The sequence below is a fragment of the Heteronotia binoei genome, chromosome 3 (genome assembly GCF_032191835.1).
Source record: "Heteronotia binoei isolate CCM8104 ecotype False Entrance Well chromosome 3, APGP_CSIRO_Hbin_v1, whole genome shotgun sequence".
In the NCBI taxonomy this organism is placed as follows: Eukaryota; Metazoa; Chordata; class Lepidosauria; order Squamata; family Gekkonidae; genus Heteronotia; species Heteronotia binoei.
Genome location: NC_083225.1, coordinates 95587801 through 95610401, shown reverse-complemented (window position 1 = coordinate 95610401; position 22601 = coordinate 95587801). Strand labels below are relative to the sequence as shown.

Here is a 22601-nt window from a genome sequence, read left to right as displayed (position 1 = left end):
TTGGGAAGAAGGACTCTGGAATTTGGGTTCTTTTTTTTCTTTTCCTGGTGAATAAGCAAACATGTAACTATTAGTAATGAACAGATGTTAAACTTTAAAAGAATAAGAGAGATCCTGAAGAAGTGATGTTAATGAGTGTAATTAACATAATTCTCTATATAGTAGATGTATTGACAGTTTGCCTATTTAGTGATATTGCTTCTAATGATGTAAGAATAAGAACAAGGGTGAAAAGGCAGATAGCATAATTGCTGTGGAATTTGGTAGACTTGGTAATTTGGCAGACTTGATTTTAATATGTTAGCAGGAGAAATGGTTTAGATGGAGATAGACAAAGCATTCAGTTGTATTTGATGTATCTCATGTAATTTGCTACGAACAAAGAAATGATTTTCATGTGCTTCTTTTAATAAGGATTTTGCTAAATCAACAAATTAATTTGTGTTTATTATAGGCGTAAGTTAAATTAGATAAATTTGATGTTGAGACAGTCTTGAAAGAAAAAATCTTTTTTATTAACTGGTTATATTTAATTTGTGTTTAAGAAGAATTGTTTAGATTTACATTGCTTCACTAGTTTATTAAAAGAATTATTCTTTTTTTATTCTGGTAAAAGAAGAAAGGAAGGTAATATTTAAGGAGATTTTTATACTTGTAGGTAGAAAGATTTGAGCATTTTATTGGGAGGTGGAATTATAATTGATATATTTGTACTGGTTTCTGTTTCTCCCACTCTGTAAAGGCCCCTTTTCCCTCTTTTTATGTATCCTCTGCAATGCTTCTTTTTTGCAGTTTAAATCAAAACGTTTTAAAAATCTGAAGAAAGGTTAAAATGCTTGGGGTTCTTTAGCTTGGAGAAACGTTGACTGCAGGGTGACATGATAGAGGTTTACAAGATTATGCATGGGATAGAGAAGGTAGAGAAAGGAGTACTTCTCTCCCTTTTTCACAATACAGAACTCATGGACATTCAATGAAATTGCTGAGCAGTTGGGTTAGAACTGATAAAAGGAAGTATTTCTTCACCTAGAGGGTGATTAACACCTGGAATTCACTGCCACAGGAGGTGGCAGCTGCTGCAAGCATAGACAGCTTCAAGAGGTGATTGGATAAACATATGGAGCAGAGGTCCATCAGTGGCTACTAGCCATAGCATATTGTTGGAACTCTCTGTCTGGAGCAGTGATGCTCTGTATTCTTGGTGCTTGTGGGGGGCAGTCACAGTGGGAGGGCTTCTAGTGTCCTGGCCCCACTGATGGACCTCCTGATGGCACTTAGGTTTTTTGGCCACTGTATGACACAGTGTGTTGGACTGGATGGGTCATTGGCCTGATCCAATATGGCTTCTCTTATGTTCTTATGTTCTTCTCAGAATTGATTAACAATTCTGAAATTGATGAGGACAATATTAAACTTATAATAGTACATTACAAAGATGATATTGACCACAAATTAGTAAACAAGTGTTATCAGTTCAGAGAATATTTACACCTAAGTAAATTCCAGAACACAGAAGAAAACATGCCATCTAAATTACAATGCACAGAAGGTCTTCAGCTCATTTGTGAGCAGCACCTGATTGAAGTGTTCTCTAATATTAATACTGTGCTTAAGCTGTACTTGACAATACTTACCACAAGCTGTGAAGCAGAAAGGAATTTCTCAAAGCTTTCCTTTATAAAGAACAATTTTTTTTCTACCATGACTGAGGAGCACTTAAATTCTATATGCTATCACATTTTGCATTAGCTGGAGTTTCTGGATCAGCCACAAAGGCAAGGCCATGTAGAGTGAGTTACAGTAATCAAGGGTGGAAGTGACCACTGCATGGATCACTGTAGTCAAGTCTGGGGTGGGGGAGATATAGGGAGCCTGATCTGCCGGAGATGATAAAAGGCAGACCTGGTGACTATGGTGACCTGGGCCGCCATAGTAAGTGAGACACCCAGAATCACCCCTAAGCTCCTCCTCACCTTCTGAGCTGGCACAAGTGGTGCACCATCCAAGGTGGTTAGCCTCATTCCTGACTCAACCCTCTCCCCAGCTCAGGTATAGAACCTTCATCTTTTTGGATTAAGTTTCTCAACTTGCTTTAATTAGCTTTGTCACCCAACCCATTTGGTCAGTTGCAATAGCCCAGTTCTGCTTTATGCTGATGGCACTGTTCTGCTACCTTGAACAAGAGTTGGTCTGCAGAGATCATTAAACATTTTTTTTAAAATACTGTATTAAGGAGACCTGAAAATAAACTACCAGAAAACTAAAACAGATGTTTTCTCTAAAAAGAAGGGAATCCTGCAGTATTCAGATGGACTCTGAATGGGGAAGAAATCAAGTGAAAGAGTATTCATATTTGGGTATCCTTTTTACATGATCTAACTTAAAACGGGTGCCTCATCAGTCACTGATACATAAAAGCAAAAACCTGTGCCAACAGCATATTAATTTTTTTCTGAAATGAAGATAGGAACTAAGTTCCAGGAGCTGCTCAAGACTTTAACCTAAAAGTCATTCCTATCATCCTTTGCAGAGCAGTAATAAGGATTGTCTTGGTAAATTAAAACATTGACCATCTTCTTTTATATTTTCTGAGAATATTATTAAACAACCCTTGCTGTGTGGCTGGTGTGGTTTTCTGTTCAGAACTCAGCCAACCTTTCCTTGAGGCAAGGGCTTGGTTACAAGCATTTAGACCAGGGGTGAAATTTGTTATGAGGGCCAAATCTGACATAAACGAGACCTTGTTGGGCCGAGCCATGTTGGGCTGGGCCATGTGTGTACCTTTTTAAGATTAGGTAGCAGAGACATAAACTTTATAAAGGACACAAATACGATTAAAGATTTTTTTAAAACCTTAAAATTAAACATGCTTAAAACATTAGCACTCATTGGTCTTAAAGGTGCTTTCTTCGTTTAGTTTAGTTTATTAGATTTATATCCTGCCCTCCCCGCCGAAGCAGGCTCAGGGTGGCTCACAATACATAGTAGAGTACAATAAAAACATTACATTAAAAACATTAAATTAAGACAATTTAAAAATAATTTGTATTTCTTCCATGGTACCCAGGGAACTGGGCAAAGAAAGCTCTGGCTCTTTCCCTCCCTCCTCAGGGGACCAGGAGTGGGAGAAGCCTCAGCCAATAGAAGGAAGAGAGGGTTGGCTCAGTAACTCTGCTGTGTGATTGAGAGAGCCTGGCAAAGCAAGGCCTCCCCCCCTTCCACCCCAAGGGAGGAGCCTCAGCCAATGGAGAAAATAGATGTTTTGCTCTGTAGATCCTGTGCTATTGAGCAAGTCTTGCAAAACAAGCTGTGATGCAGAAGGAAGCAAGAGAGAGGGAGAAGGAAGCAGATGACAGCCAGTTGCTTGGGAGCCTTGATTTGGCTCCCAGGTTGCATGTTTGACACTCCTGATGTAGACTGTTCATCAAGTCATACTTGAGCAGAAAGGGCTACCTGGCACTCCTGAAAGAAGACTCTTATAAGTCAGTATGGTTTAACAATGTCTTTGAGAAACGGTTGTCTTTGGATGTTAACTTGGACACTATCCAGCCCATTCCTTAAAGGGACGGGAGGACTACTATCTGTGGATCTTCTGTTTGCTCCTCAATCTCTATTCTGTTGTTTGGTTTTGTACAGCATCACTCTCTACTCAATAAGAGCTGCTCTGGGAGAACTTAGTCTGTTCAATGCAGGTGAAAGACCTTTCTGACTTTCATAGCAATATCAAGCTTAGAATTGTCAGCCCTGAACTGTTCCTGTGACTGAACTAACTATTGTACTTTGGTCACATTATGAAAAGAGTCACTGGAAAAGACAATAATGATGGCAAAGCTGAAGGTAGCAGGAAAGGAGAAAGACCCACCATGAGATTGATCAACTCAATCAAGGAAGTCACAGCCTTCAGTTTAAGACTGTTAATGAGGACATTTTGGAGGTCATAAATTCATAGGGTTGCCATTAGTCAGAAACAACTTGACAGCACTTAATACACACATTGTCAGCCCTCATGATCAGTGGATTCATATCTGAAATATCATTATGTGGAAACGTTTATCAATTTATGTTCCTATCAGGCTGAGCTTCAGTTCTTTGCTGGAAGGGGAGAGGAGAATCTGAATAATGGCATTCATCATCCCTACAGATACACTGTAGTACTAAAAACTCCAGGCAGGTTGTTATGAGCAGTGTGTCCCCCCACTTTAATGATAACTGTTATCATCATATAAGCAACTATATAATTACTTCTGAATTATCTGTATTACTTTTCCAACATTCTGTCATATGAGCAAGAAACAGAGGCAAAGATGAGGTTATAGAGTTAGGAGCAGAGCTGGCTTGCAGTGCTAGTGTCACTAGAGGCCAGGATGAGCCCCGGTCACAATTTTATCCCTCCCCCCCCCCCGATAGAATTTGATCCTATGGAGAAAACAAAAGTACTGCACCTTGGAACAACATTACAGTGAGAGCAACTAACACTAGGCAGCCAGTCGCAGAGCAGAATATTCTGCTACCAGGGGTCCCTTGCAGTAATAAAATACAAAGAAGACAGACAAGTTTTCCTGTTATCTTCTTTACACAGCAAAATCAATCAGGATTGTTTCTAGATTACTCTTGTGCATCACACAAAAAGATTGTCTTATTTTTTGTTTTCTGGATCTATGATATATAGGATAAGATGTCAGTCTTGGATATATCTGTTTGGAGTTACATAATTTTCCTTTCCCTTAGGATCCAGATTGAGGACAATGATGAGGATTTTCCTGGTGGATTTGCATCATTGCTTAATTTTTTGGCCAATTGCTGATGTACCTACTTCCCCTTCCTCCTTAATTTTTTGGCCAATTGCTGATGTACCTACTTCCCCTTTCTCCTCTCTAGTGGCTTTATTTCTGCCCTGAGAGAATTTAAAGACTCATTCAATTACATTTGACAGTGCTAATGAATTGGTGGACTTTCCCTAAAATAGCATGACCTTAGATTTTACTAGTGCAAGACTCAAGAGACTGCCATATCAGATGTTTTTAGGTGCTGGTTAGATTAAAACTGTTTTAAGCCATTCCTCTTTCTATCTGTGGAACCACAAATAGCACAGTTTCTAGGTTGCACTGTCTGCTTAGTTGCCCCATCTGTATCTAGTTGGCATGATAAAGGTGACTGAATCCATCCTCCTAGAAACACTATCTAGTTTGACATTGTCACATGAAATGACAATAAAGTTTTCCATTATTTAGTTTTCCATTGTTTAAGGCTGATTAGTAGTGCAACCCTAAATAGATTTACACTTTTCAAAGCCCACTGACTTCAATGGATTTAGAATGGTGTAACTCTGTTTAGGATTTTGCATTGTAATGGTCAGTGTCTATTTCCCATTCCATGGTAATTACAAGCACCTCCTCCAGTTAATCCCCCCCCCATCTTGGTGCTTTGACACTTCACAATAGCAGAAGCTGGGTTGTACATAACCACCTGAGAGATACCGAAGCCCACTAAGTTTTAAGCAGCTGAATTTTGTGCAGCAATGAAGTATTAATGCACACACCAATTTTGTACTCAAGCTCTTGGAACCTGCAATGTGATCTACAGAGTATTTACATACAAGTTGAAAGAAGCCATGCTATCAGCACAGAATTATACCAGGATTTTGATCCAACTGGCTTCATAGAAGAAACAATTAAAAGAAGAAGAAGATATTGGGTTTATATCTTGCCCTCCACTCTGAAGAGTCTCAGAGCGGTTCACAATCTCCTTTACCTCCCTCCCCCACAACAGACACCCTGTGAGGTAGGTGGGGCTGGAGAGGGCTCTCACAGCAGCTGCCCTTTCAAGGACAACTTCTGCCAGAGCTATGGCTGACCCAAGGCCATGCTAGCAGGTGCAAGTGGAGGAGTGGGGATCAAACCCGGTTCTCCCAGATAAGAGTCCGCACACTTAACTGCTACACCAGACTTAGGAGTCTGTGTTGCAAAATGTTCCTCTCTGGGGAGTCTTTGGCGTCTGTCATAGCAGTATGGGGAAATGTCCCTCCCCTGCAAGAAAACAAAGAGGAAACAATATGCAGATAACCTGGGGTTTGTGAACAAATTGAAATTTGTTACTAATTTGCAGCAGCCCCATCTGTCTTCTAGAGCTACTAAAGTACTCAAAAGTAACCACAGGCACGTCAGAAATGCTGGAAAGCCAATGGCATGGGAACATGAAAGAGGTGGCTGTCACCCCACAGTTCTGAGAAATGGCAAAGGGAGAAGGGCTTAAAGGAACATGGGCTCCCTGACAGAGGTTTGGACACCGCTGCCCTGGGATGAGGTTCCAACAGCAGCTGTAACCCTAACTCCAGTACAGACCAGAAGCAAGGGCCAAATTCTGGCCCAGGAAGAGATGAGCAGCAGCAAAGATACAAGGATGAGGAACAAGGAATAAAGGCAAAGGAGGGCTGCAATAGAAAAGGAGAATAGGTAGAAACTGCCAATTTAATCTGGATCCAACACCTTAATTCTGAAATGCAGTTCTTTCTTATATTCCCCAACCCTGTTTGAGGCATTATATAAATAATGGTTTATCCATCTTGAACGATGCAGTGAACAATTAATAAAACTAAGGCAGAATTAGAAGCAAGTCCAGCACCTTCTTGCTAACTAGTCATTATCTTATCCTCTGTTCATTGCTATTGGGCAGGATGTGGACAATTCTGTATCCTGCCCGGCCAGCAGAAACAAGAATTTTATCCACGAGGAGGCAACCTCCTCCTATGCAGAGGAGAGGGAATGTTTCTAGACAGCCCATTTTTTGGTAAACTTCAGCAAGTGTTGCTGTTTTTCTGGAGAAATGGGTGTGGGGGGGTTAACTTGTGACCCTTCACACATGACCCTAAAAGTGTCTTTTAGCCGTTTTCAATGCTGGGGGAGGGGGAAACTCAAGCAACACTTTAAAGGCAGATGTAGGATGAGGAATTAAATATTTTTTGTGTCATGTCTGGGCTTGTTATGTAAAAAGGAATGGTGATTTGGGATGTATTCCAGGTCTCTCGATTTATTTATTTCTGTTTTCCACTGCGTTAGCAAAACTTCAGAAGGTGTATGGGCGCGGATCCCCCCCCCCCCCCCCAAGTACAAAGCTAGAGCATTTGCAGACAGTTCCTAACTTGTGGTTTGCTGCCGATGCAGCACTGTGATACCGGGAGGGAGAGAGGACTCAGGTTACCTCTACTACCTGGACTTTTAAAAATCCTTCCCCGGCTGAAGTCCTTAAAGAGGCTGACAGAGAGATCAAGTTAATTCCATTGATATACAAGGAGAGGTCTGGAAATGAAGCCGAGAAATCCTGATCTTTTTTCTCCTGCAAAAGATCTGAGACTGCTCACTGGAACTCTCATGCACCGTGGCTAGTAAAGGACTGGTGCGTATCGCCCAAGAGGAAGGTAAGGAAACCCGGCTGTTCGCGTGCCTTTGAAACTAAACCATTGACTCCTGTAAACTCTTCAACAGCTTTTGTTAATTAGGAAAGGTGATTCGTGATCTCATGCAGATTTTGTGTGTTTGTGTGTGCCAGCTAAAGAAACAAGAAGGCACAATGCATTTTTTTCCTCCAACCAAATCAATCGGAGTAGTGCTATCCCGGGGAAATGAAGGATGCTGGAGCAGTTGCGAGGAAGGGGGAATTTGAGCCAGTGCCTTTTATACAAGGTAAGGAAACGCGGCACCCCTGCATGTCTCTGCTCAACTGTAACAGATGCAAGAGCCTCTTCCTGCCTTTGCTCTGGTCTCCCTATTCATTACATGATCCCGTGCATGTTTGCTCAGTCCACGGAGTTCACTTGGTCCCAAGGAAGTGTGCTAAGAGCTGCAGCCTTCAATCTACAAGGTAACCAAGCCAGAAACATTATCTGGTAATCGACAGGTGTTTTTTTTTAATTCCTCTTACTAAAACCACATATTCCTTTGGCAAATATATTAGCTAGCAAAATATAACAAAAAAAATGGGATACGGATTAGTGTTTCTGTGTGTGTGTCTGTGGAGGGGTACGTGTATGAACAATTCAGTGTTGAGCTTTTGAGAATTAGTACCATGAGCCAAACAGGCAGCTCTCAAGTAGCAAAGCAGCTATGGGTGTTAAAGATATAGGGGCTTAGTTCTGCATGTCCCCATGAGAAGGATTCATGCTGCTGAAATCCACATTCACTGCTGAGCAGGTGCAATGCTAATGATCACAACAGTTGTGGATACCCCTTGTGGATTCAGTTGTGGATTCTCCATAGATGAACCTGCCACCACCCAGGTTCATCTATGGAGAAGGAAGACCCCAGTGGGAGATGCCCTGCTATTGCCTGTGCTTGTACTGATCTGATGGGCAATCTGAATGTTACTATAACAGAGAACCATAGTTGTAAATTTTGTAACAGAGAAAGTACTGCAAGGTTCATGTTAATTTTAATGAAGAGCTAAAATATTAATGTAATCCAAACTTCGAATAAGCAACAGGGTTTAATAAGGCAACACAAAGCTGTAGCCCTGTGACAAAATCCCGTATTTCAAAGCAAGAATGTGCATTCAGAGTATATAACTAATCATAACCTTCTTGGAGGAATAACACACCCTGTTTGTTAATTTCAGAAGGGTAACTAATCCAAAGGAAATTCACTCTAACATTCAGAACAGACCTAGTCAGATCTGGCTACTTCCCCTGCTGCCTGGCTCTGGCATGGCAGCCAAAGTGGGCAGCACAAGCAAGGAAGTCTCCCCAAATTTTGTAGATAGTTTTGTATTCCTGATGTGCTTAATGATAATGGTGGCACAGAAGAACTCTGATTATATAGTCAAAACTAGATTTTTGATGCAGTTGTGGATTTTTCTCATCTGACCTGCTGTCCCCAAATCCTTGCAGTTAAACATAGAAGTTTTAGTTGATATCAGCTATTAATTTTTCTCAGAACCCAGACAGAGATTGTGGGAGACAGGTTTTCTTGAGCCTTGTGCACACTTTAATTTATTGGCAAAGCAACAGGCTGAACAGAAAACACTGAAACTTGCTTTCTCCCTGAATAAGTTAATCAGTCTTTTTAAAAGGAGTATCTTTGTTGTTAAAGGGAGGAAATGTGAGGGAAGGAGGGTAAAGTCATGAAGAAGGTCCTAACTTGTGCACTGTGGAAATTTACTCTTGAAGTCAAAGTGGGTTGGGTAGGTACTTGGCAGGAGGATGTGATTACTGAGTGATGAGACAAACATCCTCAGAAGTACTTTTGTTCCCCTATTCTAGATCTCAGTCCTTTTGTTCAAAAGATTAGGGGAATGGCAGACAATGAGTAGAGAGCACCAAGGAAGGCTTCCTGGAGGTGGCAGGAAAACAAGGAATAGATTTAGAGGGGAACAGAATGTATCTGGTCAGGTAAATGCTTCATTTCCAAATGGAGAGGTGCTGGGACTTTTAACTGTGGCAGGTATGCCATTAGCCTGCAGATTCTTAATTCTAAAAATCTGAAGATGGAAGGGAGACTGTGGTTGTTCAGGGATAAGGGGAAAGAACTTTGTATATATTCAGACATACTTTATTACTCCTTTAATTCCTGCATAACAATTCTTTTTCATTGATGTACTAATTGATATTGGGCCAGTCACTTATTACTTCATCCTTCAGCAGCTGTAAAAATGGGACCAATGTCCCTTAAATCAATAGTTCTTGTGGTACGTGCCACCAGTGTAACACATACCGGTAAGTAAATTAGGTGGGGTCCAGGGTTTTCATAACAGCTACTAGGAATTCACTTCATGCCCATTTGCAAATGTTACATGCCATTTCCTGCTGGCCCTACCTGCAGTTTTTGGGATTTCCCAAAGCTATTTTTCGATGTTTTGCAAACCTGATTTATTATGAAGTTTTGGGAAAGATGACAGTAAAGCCTGGATGGCTGCTGTGTGGGTGTGAAAATTTGAATTTTCCCACCAATATGTTAGCCATTTTCCCTGATGCTGTTCCCATAGTGGTCATTTCTTCCCCCTGCCACCAAGGATTTAACATTTATTTTTTTCAATTGGCCATTAAATACAGTTGTAGTACTATAACATTACGTATGTATCACAGGTTCTCTGAATTCCAAGCTTTCATTTTTAAAAAGTAAGTCTATAACTCCTTCCAGTGTGGAGATATAAGGGGAAAGTAACATCTTAGCAATAGAAGCAGATAGAGACTTTTTAAAAATAAAGGCTGGGAATTCAGAGAACCTGTGACACATATGTCAATACAGCAATTTCCAGTTGCCATTAAAAAAATGAAAAAGATTCAATGGCCCAGGGAAGGGTGCTGTGGGGAACTGGGAAACTGGAGAAACCTGCCATGTGGAAGCCCCATTGGGGCTGCACTGTATCAGCAGTGGCCTCAGCAGAACCTTTACAAGCCCACCTCCATATAGAAATCCTACTAGGAAAGATGTTACTTATTCAATTTAGATAAAATGTTTACACAATTCCTAGTATTAGGCTTGCCAGCCCCCAGGTCCCAGTGGGAGATCCCCCAGTTTTGCAGCCTCCTCTCTGATGACAGCCAGTTGTTTGATAAGGGGAAGTCCTGCCCCAAACAGCCATGATATGCCTTTAAACCTCAGCAGACTTAAAAGAGCAAGAAAAACCATGTGGCTCTTCCTGGTGAGTGTGTGAACCATGTGAGAAAGGAAGAGAAGCCATTACAGTCGCTCTGGGTTTTTTGCGTTTGTTTCAGAAGTTGTGTGTATAGTAAAATGGCATTAACTAAAACCTGATTATGGAAAGGATGGAAAACTCCACCCCCTAGGCTGCTTTGCTTTTGTTTTCCTGTTAGTTTGAGGAAGTTGGCTGAAATACAGCAGATGATTACATTCAGCAACTCCTGTGAGTAAACTGCCCCGGTGAGATCACAAAAGTGTGTGATTACAAACTGTTTATTTTGGCTGCTTTGTGAGTGTGTGTGTTTACTTTCATTTAATGGATGTGCAGATGCTGGAGGAATGAGGAAATAAAGACTGTATTCATGGGAACTGTACTGCTGTATTTTTATTTATGTATTTTAGGGAATGGAAAAGTCTCCTGGCTCCATCCCAAAGTTTCCAGGCTTTTCACCCACAAAGTCCCCAGATAATTTCTGAGTTGGACCCTACCTAGTATGTTTATCTGCTTTGGGAAGTGAATCCAAACTTTTAAATGTAAGGTTTCACACTTTAATTAAGAATGTGTGAGTAAAATTTATTTGAACTTCACTAACAGACTTCTGGATTTCATCAGATGCTGCATTGGCACTCAAGCATTCTTTTTAAATTCAACCCTCTCTTAAAGGTAAGAGAAGTATACAAATGCATTTTTTTTGTTTATCTATAATAATTTATTTTTAAAAAGAAAATGTAATTGCACCATTATTGGACTCAACTGTGTGACTGAACAACAACAAATCAGTAAAATTCTATGCATTGAGATAATTGAATAATTTTCACTAAATACTACCACCACCACCACTACTAATCTTATTTCATGAAGCCTTTGACTCCGTTGTACAGCTAAGGGACAAAATAAGTAGAAATTAAGCCTATCATTGTTTTTTAGTTTGTTTTTTTAAAATAAAATAAAGATAGCATAAACTGTTAAGCTGCTGGTTTATGTTGTGAATTCTTGTATGCTGGTGCTCAGAACAAGGATAGTTCACATTCCTTTTGGCAAATTACCACACACATGAGCAAAGTATTCCTCTTGCCAGTTTGCAGTAAATGCACACCTTAATTTAAATGCATAAGAACATAAGAGAAGCCATGTTGTATCAGGCCAATGACCCATTCAGTCCAACACTCTGTGTCACACAGTGGCCAATATATGTGTGTGTGCATATATATACATATACACATATATATGTATACTGTGCCTAATAGCCACTGATGGACCTCTGCTCAATATTTTTATCCAAGCCCCTCTTAAACCTGGCTATGCTTGTAGCCGCCACCACCTCCTGTGGCAGTGAATTCCAAATGTTAATCACCCTTTGGGTGAAGAAGTACTTCTTTTTATCCGTTTTAACCTGACTGCTCACCAATTTCATTGAATGCCCATGAGTTCTTGTATTGTGAGAAAGGGAGAAAAGTACTTCTTTCTCTACTTTTTCCATCCCATGCATAATCTTGTAAACCTCTATCATATCACCCCGCAGTTGACGTTTCTCCAAGCTAAAGAGCCCCAAGCATTTTAACCTTTCTTCACAGGGAAAGTGTTCAAACCTTTAATCATTCTAGTTGCCCTTTTCTGCACTTTTTCCAATGCAATAATATCCTTTTTGAGGTGCGGTGACCAGAATTGCACACAGTATTCCAAATGAGACCACACCATTGATTTATACAGGGGCATTATGATACTGGCTGATTTGTTTTCAATTCCCTTCCTAATAATTCGCAGCATGGTGTTGGCCTTTTTTATTGCAATTGCACACTGTCTTGACATTTTCAGTGAGTTATCTACCACGACCCCAAGATCTCTCTCTTGGTCAGTCTCTGCCAGTTCACAACCCATCAACTTGTATTTGTAGCTGGGATTCTTGGCCTCAATGTGCATTACTTTGTACTTGGCCACATTGAATCTCATCTGCCATGTTGACGCCCACTCACCCAGCCTCAACAGATCCCTTTGGAGTGCCTCACAATCCTTTCTGGATCTCACCCCCCTGAACAATTTAGTGTCATCTGCAAACTTGGCCACTTCACTGCTTACTCCCAACTCCAGATCATTAATGAACAAGTTAAAGAGCATGGGACCCAGTACTGAGCCCTGTGGCACCCCTCTGCTACCGTTCTTCACGGTGAAGACTGCCCATTTATACCCACTCTCTGCTTCCTATTAATTAGCCAGTTTTTGATCCACAAGAGGACCTGTCCTTTTACTCCATGACTCTCAAGCTTATTAAGGAGACTTTGATGAGGAACTTTATCAAAAGCTTTCTGGAAGTCAAGGTAAACAACATCTATTGGGTCTCCTTTGTCCACATGTTTGTTCACCCCCTCAAAGAACTGTAACAGATTAGTGAGGCAAGATCTTCCCTTACAGAACCCATGCTGAGTCTTCCTCAATAACTTGTGTTCATCAATGTGCCTACTCATTCTATCCTTGATAATGCTTTCTAGCAACTTTCCCAGTATTGAAGTCAGACTGACTGGCCTGTAATTTCCCAGATCTCCTCTGGAACCCTTTTTAAAGATGGGGTGACATTTGCTACCTTCCAGTCCTCAGGAACGGAGGCAGATTTCAATGAAAGATTACATATTTTTGTCAGGAGATCCACAAGTTCACCTTTGAGTTCTTTTCAGAACTCTTGGATGTATGCCATCTGGGCCTGGTGACTTATTAGTTTTTAATTCGTCAGTCAGTTGTAGGACCTCCTCTCTTGTCATCTCAATCTGACTCAGGTCTTTCAACACCCCTTCCAAAATAAGTGGTTCTGGAGCAGGCAAACACTTCTCATCTTCCACAGTGAAGACTGAGGCAAAAAATGCATTCAGCTTCTCAGCCATTTCTCTATCCTCCTTCAGTAATCCTTTTACTCCTTGGTCATGCAAGGGCCCCACTGCCTCCCTGGCTGGTTTCCTCCTAATATATTTGAAGAAATTTTTATTGTTGGTCTTTATGTTTTTTGCAATATGCTCCTCATAGTCCCTTTTTGCCTGCCTGATCACAGTCTTGAATTTGATTTGCCACAGCCTGTGTTCCCTTTTACTAATCTCACTTGGACTGGTTTTCCACCGCTTAAAGGACTCCTTCTTACCTTTTACAGCTTCCATTACTTTGTTTGTTAACCATGCAGACCTTTTCTTATACCTGTTTGTGCTTTTCCTAACTTGTGGTATATATTTTATCTGAGCTTCTAGGATTGTAGTTTTAAATATCCTCCAAGCTTCCCCATGGGTTTTGACTGCATTTACCTTTTCTTTCAGTTTCCTCTTCACATGCCTCCTCATCTCAGAGAATTTACCCCTTTTAAATTTAAACATGGTTGTGCTGGTCTTTTGAGGCAACTCCCTATTTATACAAATGATGAAAACAATAACATTATGGTCACTGCTCCCAAGCGGTGCGATCACTTTTACATCTCTCACCAAGTCTTGAGCATTACTTAGGACCAAATCCAGGATCACCCCACCCTTGGTAGGTTCTGTGACCATCTGCTCCATAGCACAGTCATTGAGAGCATCTAGAAACTCAATCTCTTTCTCTTGACCTGAACACATATTGACCCAATCAATCTGCAGGTAATTAAAATTACCTATTACGACACAGTTTTTACGTTTAGCTGCTATCTTTAATGCTTCCGTCATATTATAATCAAGTTTGGTGTAGTGGTTAAGTGTGCGGACTCTTATCTGGGAGAACCAGGTTTAATTCCCCACTCCTCCACTTGCATCTGCTAGCATGGCCTTGGGACAGTCATAGCTCTGGCAGAGGTTGTCCTTGAGAGGGCAGCTGCTGTGAGAGCCCTCTCCAGCCCCACCCACCTCACAGGGTGTCTGTTGTGGGTGAGGAAGGTGAAGGAGATTGTGAGCCGCTCTGAGACTCTTTGGAGTGGAGGGTGGGATATAAATCCAATATCTTCTTATTATTTTTGATTTGGTGGGCGATAACAAGCTTCCATAGTTAAATTTCCTTTTGGGCCCTCTATTTTGACCCAAAGCATTTCTAGAAGGGAATCTAATTCTTTGACCTCAGTCTTACTGGACTGTATACCCTTTATGACATACAGAGCCACCCCACCTCCAACCTTTCCCTCCGTAACCTTCCAATATAACTTATATCCAGGAATCACCGTGTCCCACTGATTCTCCTCATTCCACCAAGTTTCTGAAATTCCCACAATGTCTATGTTTTCTCCCAACACTAAACATTTCAACTCACCCATTTTACTTCGAATACTTCTAGCATTTGTATACAAACATCTATAATTTTGCAGGCAAGTTAGGCCCGCAACCTTCCTCCTGCTGCCTCGAGACTTTGGCAGACACTCCATACTGTCACCATCTCAGTGGACAACTCTGATCCATTACTCAGTAGAAAAGTAACAGCTAACTCTTCATCTTTTTGAGATGAGTCCTCCCGAACAAGAGACATTTAGTCTCCAGTCGGCTTTCCCCCAAGATTAGTTTAAAAACTTCTCTGACACCTTTTTGATTTTAAGCGCCAGCAGTTTGGTTCCATCTGGGGACAAGTGGAGACCGTCTCTTTTGAACAGCTCCTGCTTGTTCCAGAAAGCATCCCAGTGCCTAACAAACTTAAATCCTTCCTCCCTACACCATTGTCTCATCCACACATTGAGACTTCTAATTCGTGCCTGTCTCTTTAGCCCTGCACGTGGAACAGGTAGCACTTCTGAGAAGGCTACCTTGGAGGTCCTGGCCTTAAGTCTCCTGCCTACCAGCCTAAATTTTTCCTCCAGGACCTTACAACTGCATTTCCCCACATCATTGGTGCCAACATGCACCATGACCACTAGCTCCTCCCCAGCACTGTCTATCAGCCTATCTACAACACGCGTAATGTCCACTACCTTCGCACCAGGCAGGCAGGTCACTCTACGGTCAGTATGCGGTTTTGCCACCCAGCTGTCTACTTGCCTAAGGATCGAATCACCAACTACCAAGACCCCCCCTCTCTCCCTGCCCAGGGATGGTTCCTTTGCTCGAAAGGATACCTGCTCACCAACTGAAGAAGAGGTCCCTTCTGAGGGTGCATTCCCCTTATCCTCAGCACAGTGCCCTGTTCCCTCTCGACCTTCATGCTCCCCAGCAGCAACGGGGCTGCCACATTCAGAGTGGGGCTCATCTAATATGTCCCCGAGAGTCTTCTCTGAGTGCCTTATTGACTGTCTCTGCTTTTTCAGGTCAGTCACCTCAGCCTCAAGGGTATGAACTCGTTCCCTGAGTTCCAGGAGCTCCTTGCATCGAGCACACACCCAAGACTTCTGTCCTGTGTGCAAATGGTCATACATGTGACACTCAGTGCAAAACACTAGAAAGCCCCCACCACCCTGCTGGCATTCTACCTTCATTATAGCTTTTTAAAAATATACAATCCCCTTTTAATTCCTGTTTGTTTATGTGACTCTCCTTCTGGAGGATCTACTTACCTTATTGGGAACACAAAGAAAATAGGGATCTGGGTTCCTGGTCCTTACACAGCCCCCAGGCCAAGTGCCACAGGCCAAAAGCTCTTTAGCTCTCGCCCTTCGGCTTGTGCCAAAGGCGCAGCTTAATAATGCAAAGAGGGTGGGGCCTCAGTCTGCCCCAGGAACACAGCCACTCCTAATCAATCAGCAACAATCACCTTCAGCCCACTAAAACCAAACAAACAGCAGTTCTCCAGCAACCACAAACTCAGAATTTTCAGCAATCACACAGTCACACAAACTCAGAAATTCTCAGCAATTCCCCCAGCTTAGAAAGCCAAACCTCACCCTTATAGCACTTCTTATCTGCTCTCTCTCAGAGCTCTCTGAAATGTGCCTCTCTGAAATGTGCATGTGAGGAAATGTATGTGGAATTATTCCGTCTGAAAAATTGAAAACTGCACCACATAAAGGGAATATGTGGCTTTTCTATCATTTCTCTATTCATCAGTTTTCCTGTGTGAAACCAAAGTGGTTAGTTATTAGTGGGTTGGATCCAGCCAGCGTTTCTGTTGTTGAAAAAGTGAAGATGGGTTTATAGCCCAGTGGCTGGAGTGCAGTGAGGCTAGAGACTCTACCACTCCCTCCTTGTTCCAATAAAACACAGACACATAACATTTTGGAATAAATGTGGAATAAAAATGGCCACAAGTTTTATTGATTACAACTGTAAGCAGGACCGGTGCGTCTATTAGGTGACATTAGGCCATTGCCTAGGCCCACTGGCTCACGGAGGGTGCTGAATTGGGCACCCTCCATGTGACTCCACTTTTGCTGGCCACCTCTGCCCTCTGGTTCCCTCTCCTTGTAAGCGGCCAGCCAGCCATCAGCTGTCAGATTGGGGCTGTGGAGCCTTTCACCTCTGAGCCACTGGGGGCAGGGGTTGCAGCAGCAGTGCTGCCCAGCTGGGCCAGGTGCACATGTGCCCTATTTGGTGTCAGGGCTGCTTGCCCTCACTGACTCACCTTCTCATGCCAGCCCCAGGGTGGAGCGTGCATGCACCACAGACTCCCTGGCTGGCACAGGCAGCAGCTGCCAGCCAGGTCAAGTTGAACGCAGCTGGGCAGAGGAGGAGGAGGAAAAAGGAGGCAGCAGTGGTATGCAGTAGCTGGTGCAGCATGTGGAGTGCCTGAAGGTCTTTGGTAGAGCATGCACCCAGACGGGCCTCAAATTCAGCTGGGTGACAGCGGTGCATTCATTTCTTCACAAAAGTCCACAGCTTCCTCCTGGCAGAGGATCAAAGGCTGGGGGGGGGGGGGAGAAGACCGGGATGGGGAAGTCCAGCTGAGGCACTGAAGGGGGAAACAAGACAGAACTCCACCATTTTTAGCAGACCCCCTGCTCACCTCTCCACTGAACAAAAAGGTGCAGAATGAAAGCCTAACCAAAGGGACTTGATCCACCACAGATCAAACATTTCTGTTCTGTTCCTTCCCTGGCCTTAGCCAAGTGCCTTGGCTGCACCTGAGCACCACACATTCCTTGCAGCCGCCAGCAAACTTCTCTAAACCAGCCAGCCTCAAACAGCACACAGAAAATAAACTGGCAGTTAATGTATTAATTTAGGAGACACCATACTACAAACTTAGTTATTTGACTGAAATTATTATTCCACAGCAATTCCTCGCAACTATCAGGACCCAATTCAAGAACTGCTGCTGGTCAGGAAAGCAGCAGATGAGGTGGTTGAGCAGACAGAGTGGGAGGAGTCAACTCTGCCCTTGGATTGCCACAATAGTTCAAGTTAGGCAGTGGGTGTTTTTTCCTGCATCAACAGCAGATAAGAAACAGATCAGGACACTGGGGGACATAATGTAAGAGTGGAAAACATTTTGCACTATGGTGGAGACTTGGCGTTGGTTATGAAGAGATGGAGAGAGGGAAGCAAGAGGTAGTTAATGATACTGGGGTAGCTAATGAAAATGGGGTGGGGGGAGAAGTGTGTGTGAAGAAGCATGGGATGGATACTGGTGCATGGGGGGTAGGGTTGCCAGATCTGTGTTGGAAAATACTTGGAGGCTAGTGGGGTGGTGGTGGAGTGATTTTAGGGAAGAGGAAGGCAATGAGAAATTTCCCCCCTTTCTCATCTCAAATTTGGTGAAAAAGGCAAAGAAAGTTATTGTCTACTAGCTGGTACAACCCAAGGTAGAATTTTTGGCTTTTTAAAAGTAGGCTTCCTCCCTCACTATATGACAGACAAAACTACTTTTCACATCTCAGTCTATGGAGTTACTGATAAACGAACATAAGAGGGTTGGTTGTTTTAAATAAGGTGTTGAGGACACTACTGGTAGGATGCAGTTAAGGATCCCCTAGCTGAATGAAACCATGTGTTACAGCCTGCCCCGATCCTATGCAGACATAATTAGGAGCAAGGCATGTAAACCTAGTAGGATTTACTTCTGGAGCCTATAGTTAGCCCATCAAGTTTCAGCTTTCAGGTGAACACATGAAGTTGAATCAAACCCTTGGTCCATCAGTCAGTATTGTCTCTACTCAGACCAGCAGCGGCTCTCTGGGGTCTCAGGCAAAGATATTTCACATCGATTCCAGTGACATCCTTAAGACCAAGGAGGTTTAATTCTAGGTACAAGCTTTCATGTACATGCACACTAGTGTAGAAAGCTTCTATCTAGAATTTATTGTGGCCTCACTTTTGTGACCCACATCATGAGAGGCATACCAGGCTCACAGAAGACTATACCACGATCAATTTGATAATTTTTAATATGCATCATGACTCTTTATGGTTTAGGGCTGCAACAGCCTCCCATAGCTCCCCCCCTCCCCAAATAACACTGACTTAGGCCAGGAGCACCTTCAAGACTTCGCAACACATGTGGAAAAGAAGAAAGGGATATAAATATTTAAATAGAATTGAATTAAATTCAGTGTTGTGTCAAGAATGCCTCCCGCCCTCCCTCCTGTAATTTGAAAAGTATATACATACTTAAATATATATAAATACTCGTAAAAACTATCTGTTTTTTAAAAAATTGGTAGGTAGCCTCATCTAGGGTAACAAAAAGCCTGGTACCAGCCCTGGCAGTCTGTAGGTAGTATTGGCACAGCATGGGTCCACAGATTCATCATTGACTGACCCTCCTGCCAGTCAATGCATCCAGTTGCCCTCCAGCCAGCTGGCTAGGGTGTGTGAAGACTATGGAATAGCAAGTATCTGGGATTCCAACAGGGTGGCTGCCACTGGGTGCCGCCCCCCTCGTCACCTGAACATGAAGGTGGCTTTTGGGCAGCCCCCAAGCTGGGCTAATAGCACCCTCACCCGTAGATCCTTTATGGGGGTCCCCATACTCTGTAAATGGCACACAGGCCAATTTATCCATAATGGATCTGGCCCCTTGCTGTTACTGTCACCAGCTGAACATTGGCTTGCCAGGTAAGGTAAGGGTCAAAGTTTCCCACCACTGCAGCCACCCACCCTTCTCTGCTGGGCCTTCTTCATGCCTGGCTGTGACAATCAGCTTCTTCACTGACCCTTCCCTTCCCCTGGCGCAGTGCTGCAACTGGGGCTCCATGATTACAATCAATGTTCCCTCAAAGCTGTGGAGTCTTGTGAGCAAAAATTCTACTTTTTGTGCTACTGGCATTAAAGATGTGAGCTACCGACATTACAGTTGTGAGCTACTGTGTAAATTAGTTTGCTCTAAGGTAGGGATGGCCAATGGTAGCTCTCCAGACATTTTTTTACCTATAACTCCCATCAGGCCCAGCAATTGGGCATGCTGGCTGGGGCTGATGGGAGTTGTAGGCAAAAATCATCTGGAGAGCTACCGTTGGCCATTCTTGCTCTAGGGCCATTTTTCCTGAGCTGAGACAAAAATGTATGAGCCGGAGGCTAAAAATTTTTAAGCTAGCTCACACTAACTCAGCTTAGAGGGAACACTGCTCAGAACCCCACTTTCCTTTGACCACCCAAAATGCTTGAGATCATGGGACCTGCATCTATAAAAGCCATTTGGGACAAGAGCTGTAGTGAGGGGGAAAGGGTGACATTGAGCAACCCCCCCCCCCAAAAAAAAAAAAAAACTAGCAGGATCCATCCCATTACATGTGGACAAAGAGGTTCTAAACTATTTTAACCAGTTCCAGCTGCATTCCATATTGGAAGCTCAATTTTCCAGTTTGCAGATTTTCTTCATCTGTACAGCTGTCATCTTCTTTTTAACAATTTGTTTCAGTGGCTGCCACTGTCAGAGTGACCTATAATCAATAATGCCCAAAGATGTATAGATCAGTCCTTGGTTTACTAGGCATCAGTGAAGCAACCTAGAATGTTAATGATATCACTGTCCTTTTATTTCAGATGACTTCTAAGAGACTGAGAAAGATGTTTATTTTCATTTTGGTTTTGGTCTTTGCTGGATTCTGTTTATTTTACAAGCTGACTTCTATTGAAAGTTGCAAATTCTGTCAAACAAACAATAAGAATATTTTATTTAAAAGGGCAGGTGGACACTTTTTGCACCTGCCAAATATAGATTGTGGTAGAAATTCTCCATTCCTGGTAATTCTTGTAACATCATCACCTGACAGCCAATCAGACACCCGGATGGCTATCCGTGACACATGGGGCAAAGAAAATATAATTGCCAACAAACACATTGTGACACTTTTTCTTCTGGGAATTAGTTTGAATAACAATAATCAGATTGCTGTTACTGCTGAAAGTCAAAAATATAAAGACATCATCCAAAAGGATTTTATAGATACCTATTACAATTTAACATTAAAGACCATGATGGGCATTGAGTGGGTTCACAAGTACTGTCCACAATCTAGCTTTGTCATGAAAACGGACTCTGATGTGTTTGTCAATCCCTACTACCTAACAGAACTTCTTTTAAAGAAAAACAGGACTATCAGATTCTTCACTGGGTTTTTAAAACTGAATGAGCATCCAATACGAGGAACTTCCAGCAAGTGGTATGTGAGCAACTATGAATTTCCAGGAAATAACTACCCTCCTTTTTGTTCAGGGACTGGTTATGTTTTATCCACTGATGTTGCTAATCAGGTGTATAATGTTTCCCAAAATATCCCTTTCATCAAACTTGAAGATGTTTTTGTAGGTCTGTGCCTTGCCGAACTCAATATTATACCAGAAGAACTCCATTCAAAGCAAACATTCTTTCCAGACGGAGTCACATTTTCTGTATGTCGCTTCAAGAAAATTGTGACAAGCCATTTTGTCAAACCTTATGACTTGCTGGTCTACTGGAACGCACTGGAAACATCAATGGATAAAGAGTGTTCAAGTGACTGATATATTTTAACCATCAAAAACAGTCTCAAATTAATAAAGACAGAGATCTTGCAATCTTGACATTACTACTGCTACCAGAATCCACATAGTAAAAGAAGCTCTCATAGTACAAATAAATTCCATTCCAATTTACTTTCTCCTATGGAATGTTCTTACACATGTACCAACATTTTGTTCTCTTAGAGGTCATTAGGGAACAAGACTTTTTGACTACTCAAGAATCATTAATGGGATAAGTCCAGGATGAGTTACAATCTCTTTTTATGCGTTTTTTCTTAGTTACATTCATATAAACATTTTAAAATATGTATCAGCTTTACAAACTAAAGACTGGGGTGCATTTGAACAATGTAAGCAGATGCAAGTGTTAAGGAATCTGAGTTAGCCTTATTACTGCAACCATGCACAACTGGTTTTTCTCATAGAGACAAGCCAGTGCAGTTACTGTATATATGATTGCTATAGCACAACAAGAGTGCAGTTTTCCATCGGTGTATAGCCCTGTTGTGTGAATTTGCTTTGCTTTGAATCAAGGAAGGTTAGGTCTTATTGGGCCTGGTTTTAGGATGTCATGATGACTACAGTTGTAGAGCTGCCATGTCAATATGTGTTGGAGGAACTCAAACAGCTTTCCACTGGCTCTCTGAGTGAGAGCAGCATATGCTGGGTATCCATACTACTTTTCATGTAAGAGAGAAATTTGTTTTTCATTGAATCTCATTATGCCAAAGGTGTACTCAAAACTATGGCATAGATAAACTTGGGGCAGAAGTAAGGAGCTCATTATGAGAAATTCTTCACCAATTTCAAGGTGTCAGCAGCCTAATCCTAACACACCTTGTGGCTGCATCAGGAGCTAAAGAGCCCGACAGTGTAAGCTGTGAGAGTCTTCTTAGTTGTGTAGAATGAACTAACATACCAACTCAAATGTTAGAAATGCTAAGAAGGTTCAAAGGAATTTAGATGAGTGCTGTGGTGGGGAACTGCCTTGGCTTCATGCTGTTAGCTAATTCAGTGAAAATTTCAAGTGGAGTCCGAGTTCTCCTTCAGTGGGGGGAAGTCATCCATGGATTGGTTAGGTCACGCCTCCACTCACTCGGATAGGGCTATGCAAAATTCTTTATTGCGTAGCTGCTATAGGAGTTGCCTGGGCTGACCCACCTCAGTTTT

At 42.3% G+C, this 22601-nt stretch overlaps 1 protein-coding gene across 1 annotated transcript; it reads left to right on the top strand.

The window, feature by feature from the left end:
- The first annotated feature begins 7517 nt into the window (after window positions 1-7517).
- Window positions 7518-21563, top strand: LOC132568427 (beta-1,3-galactosyltransferase 5-like). Its single transcript, XM_060234229.1, has 3 exons — window positions 7518-7679; window positions 11245-11295; window positions 20472-21563. The coding sequence occupies exons 1-3, from the start codon at window positions 7626-7628 to the stop codon at window positions 21429-21431; spliced, it is 1065 nt and encodes a 354-aa protein (XP_060090212.1). The 5' UTR covers window positions 7518-7625; the 3' UTR covers window positions 21432-21563.
- The last annotated feature ends 1038 nt before the right edge of the window (window positions 21564-22601 follow it).

What these genes read in the sequence shown, in the direction of transcription:
- LOC132568427 (XM_060234229.1), top strand. Translation starts at nt 7,626, where the DNA reads ATGCTGGAGCAGTTGCGAGGAAGGGGGAATTTGAGCCAGTGCCTTTTA. An exon ending in GCCAGTGCCTTTTATACAAG is followed by an intron (nt 7,680 to 11,244) that starts GTAAGGAAACGC and finishes GGATTTCATCAG; the next exon opens with ATGCTGCATTGGCACTCAAG. An exon ending in AATTCAACCCTCTCTTAAAG is followed by an intron (nt 11,296 to 20,471) that starts GTAAGAGAAGTA and finishes CTTTTATTTCAG; the next exon opens with ATGACTTCTAAGAGACTGAG.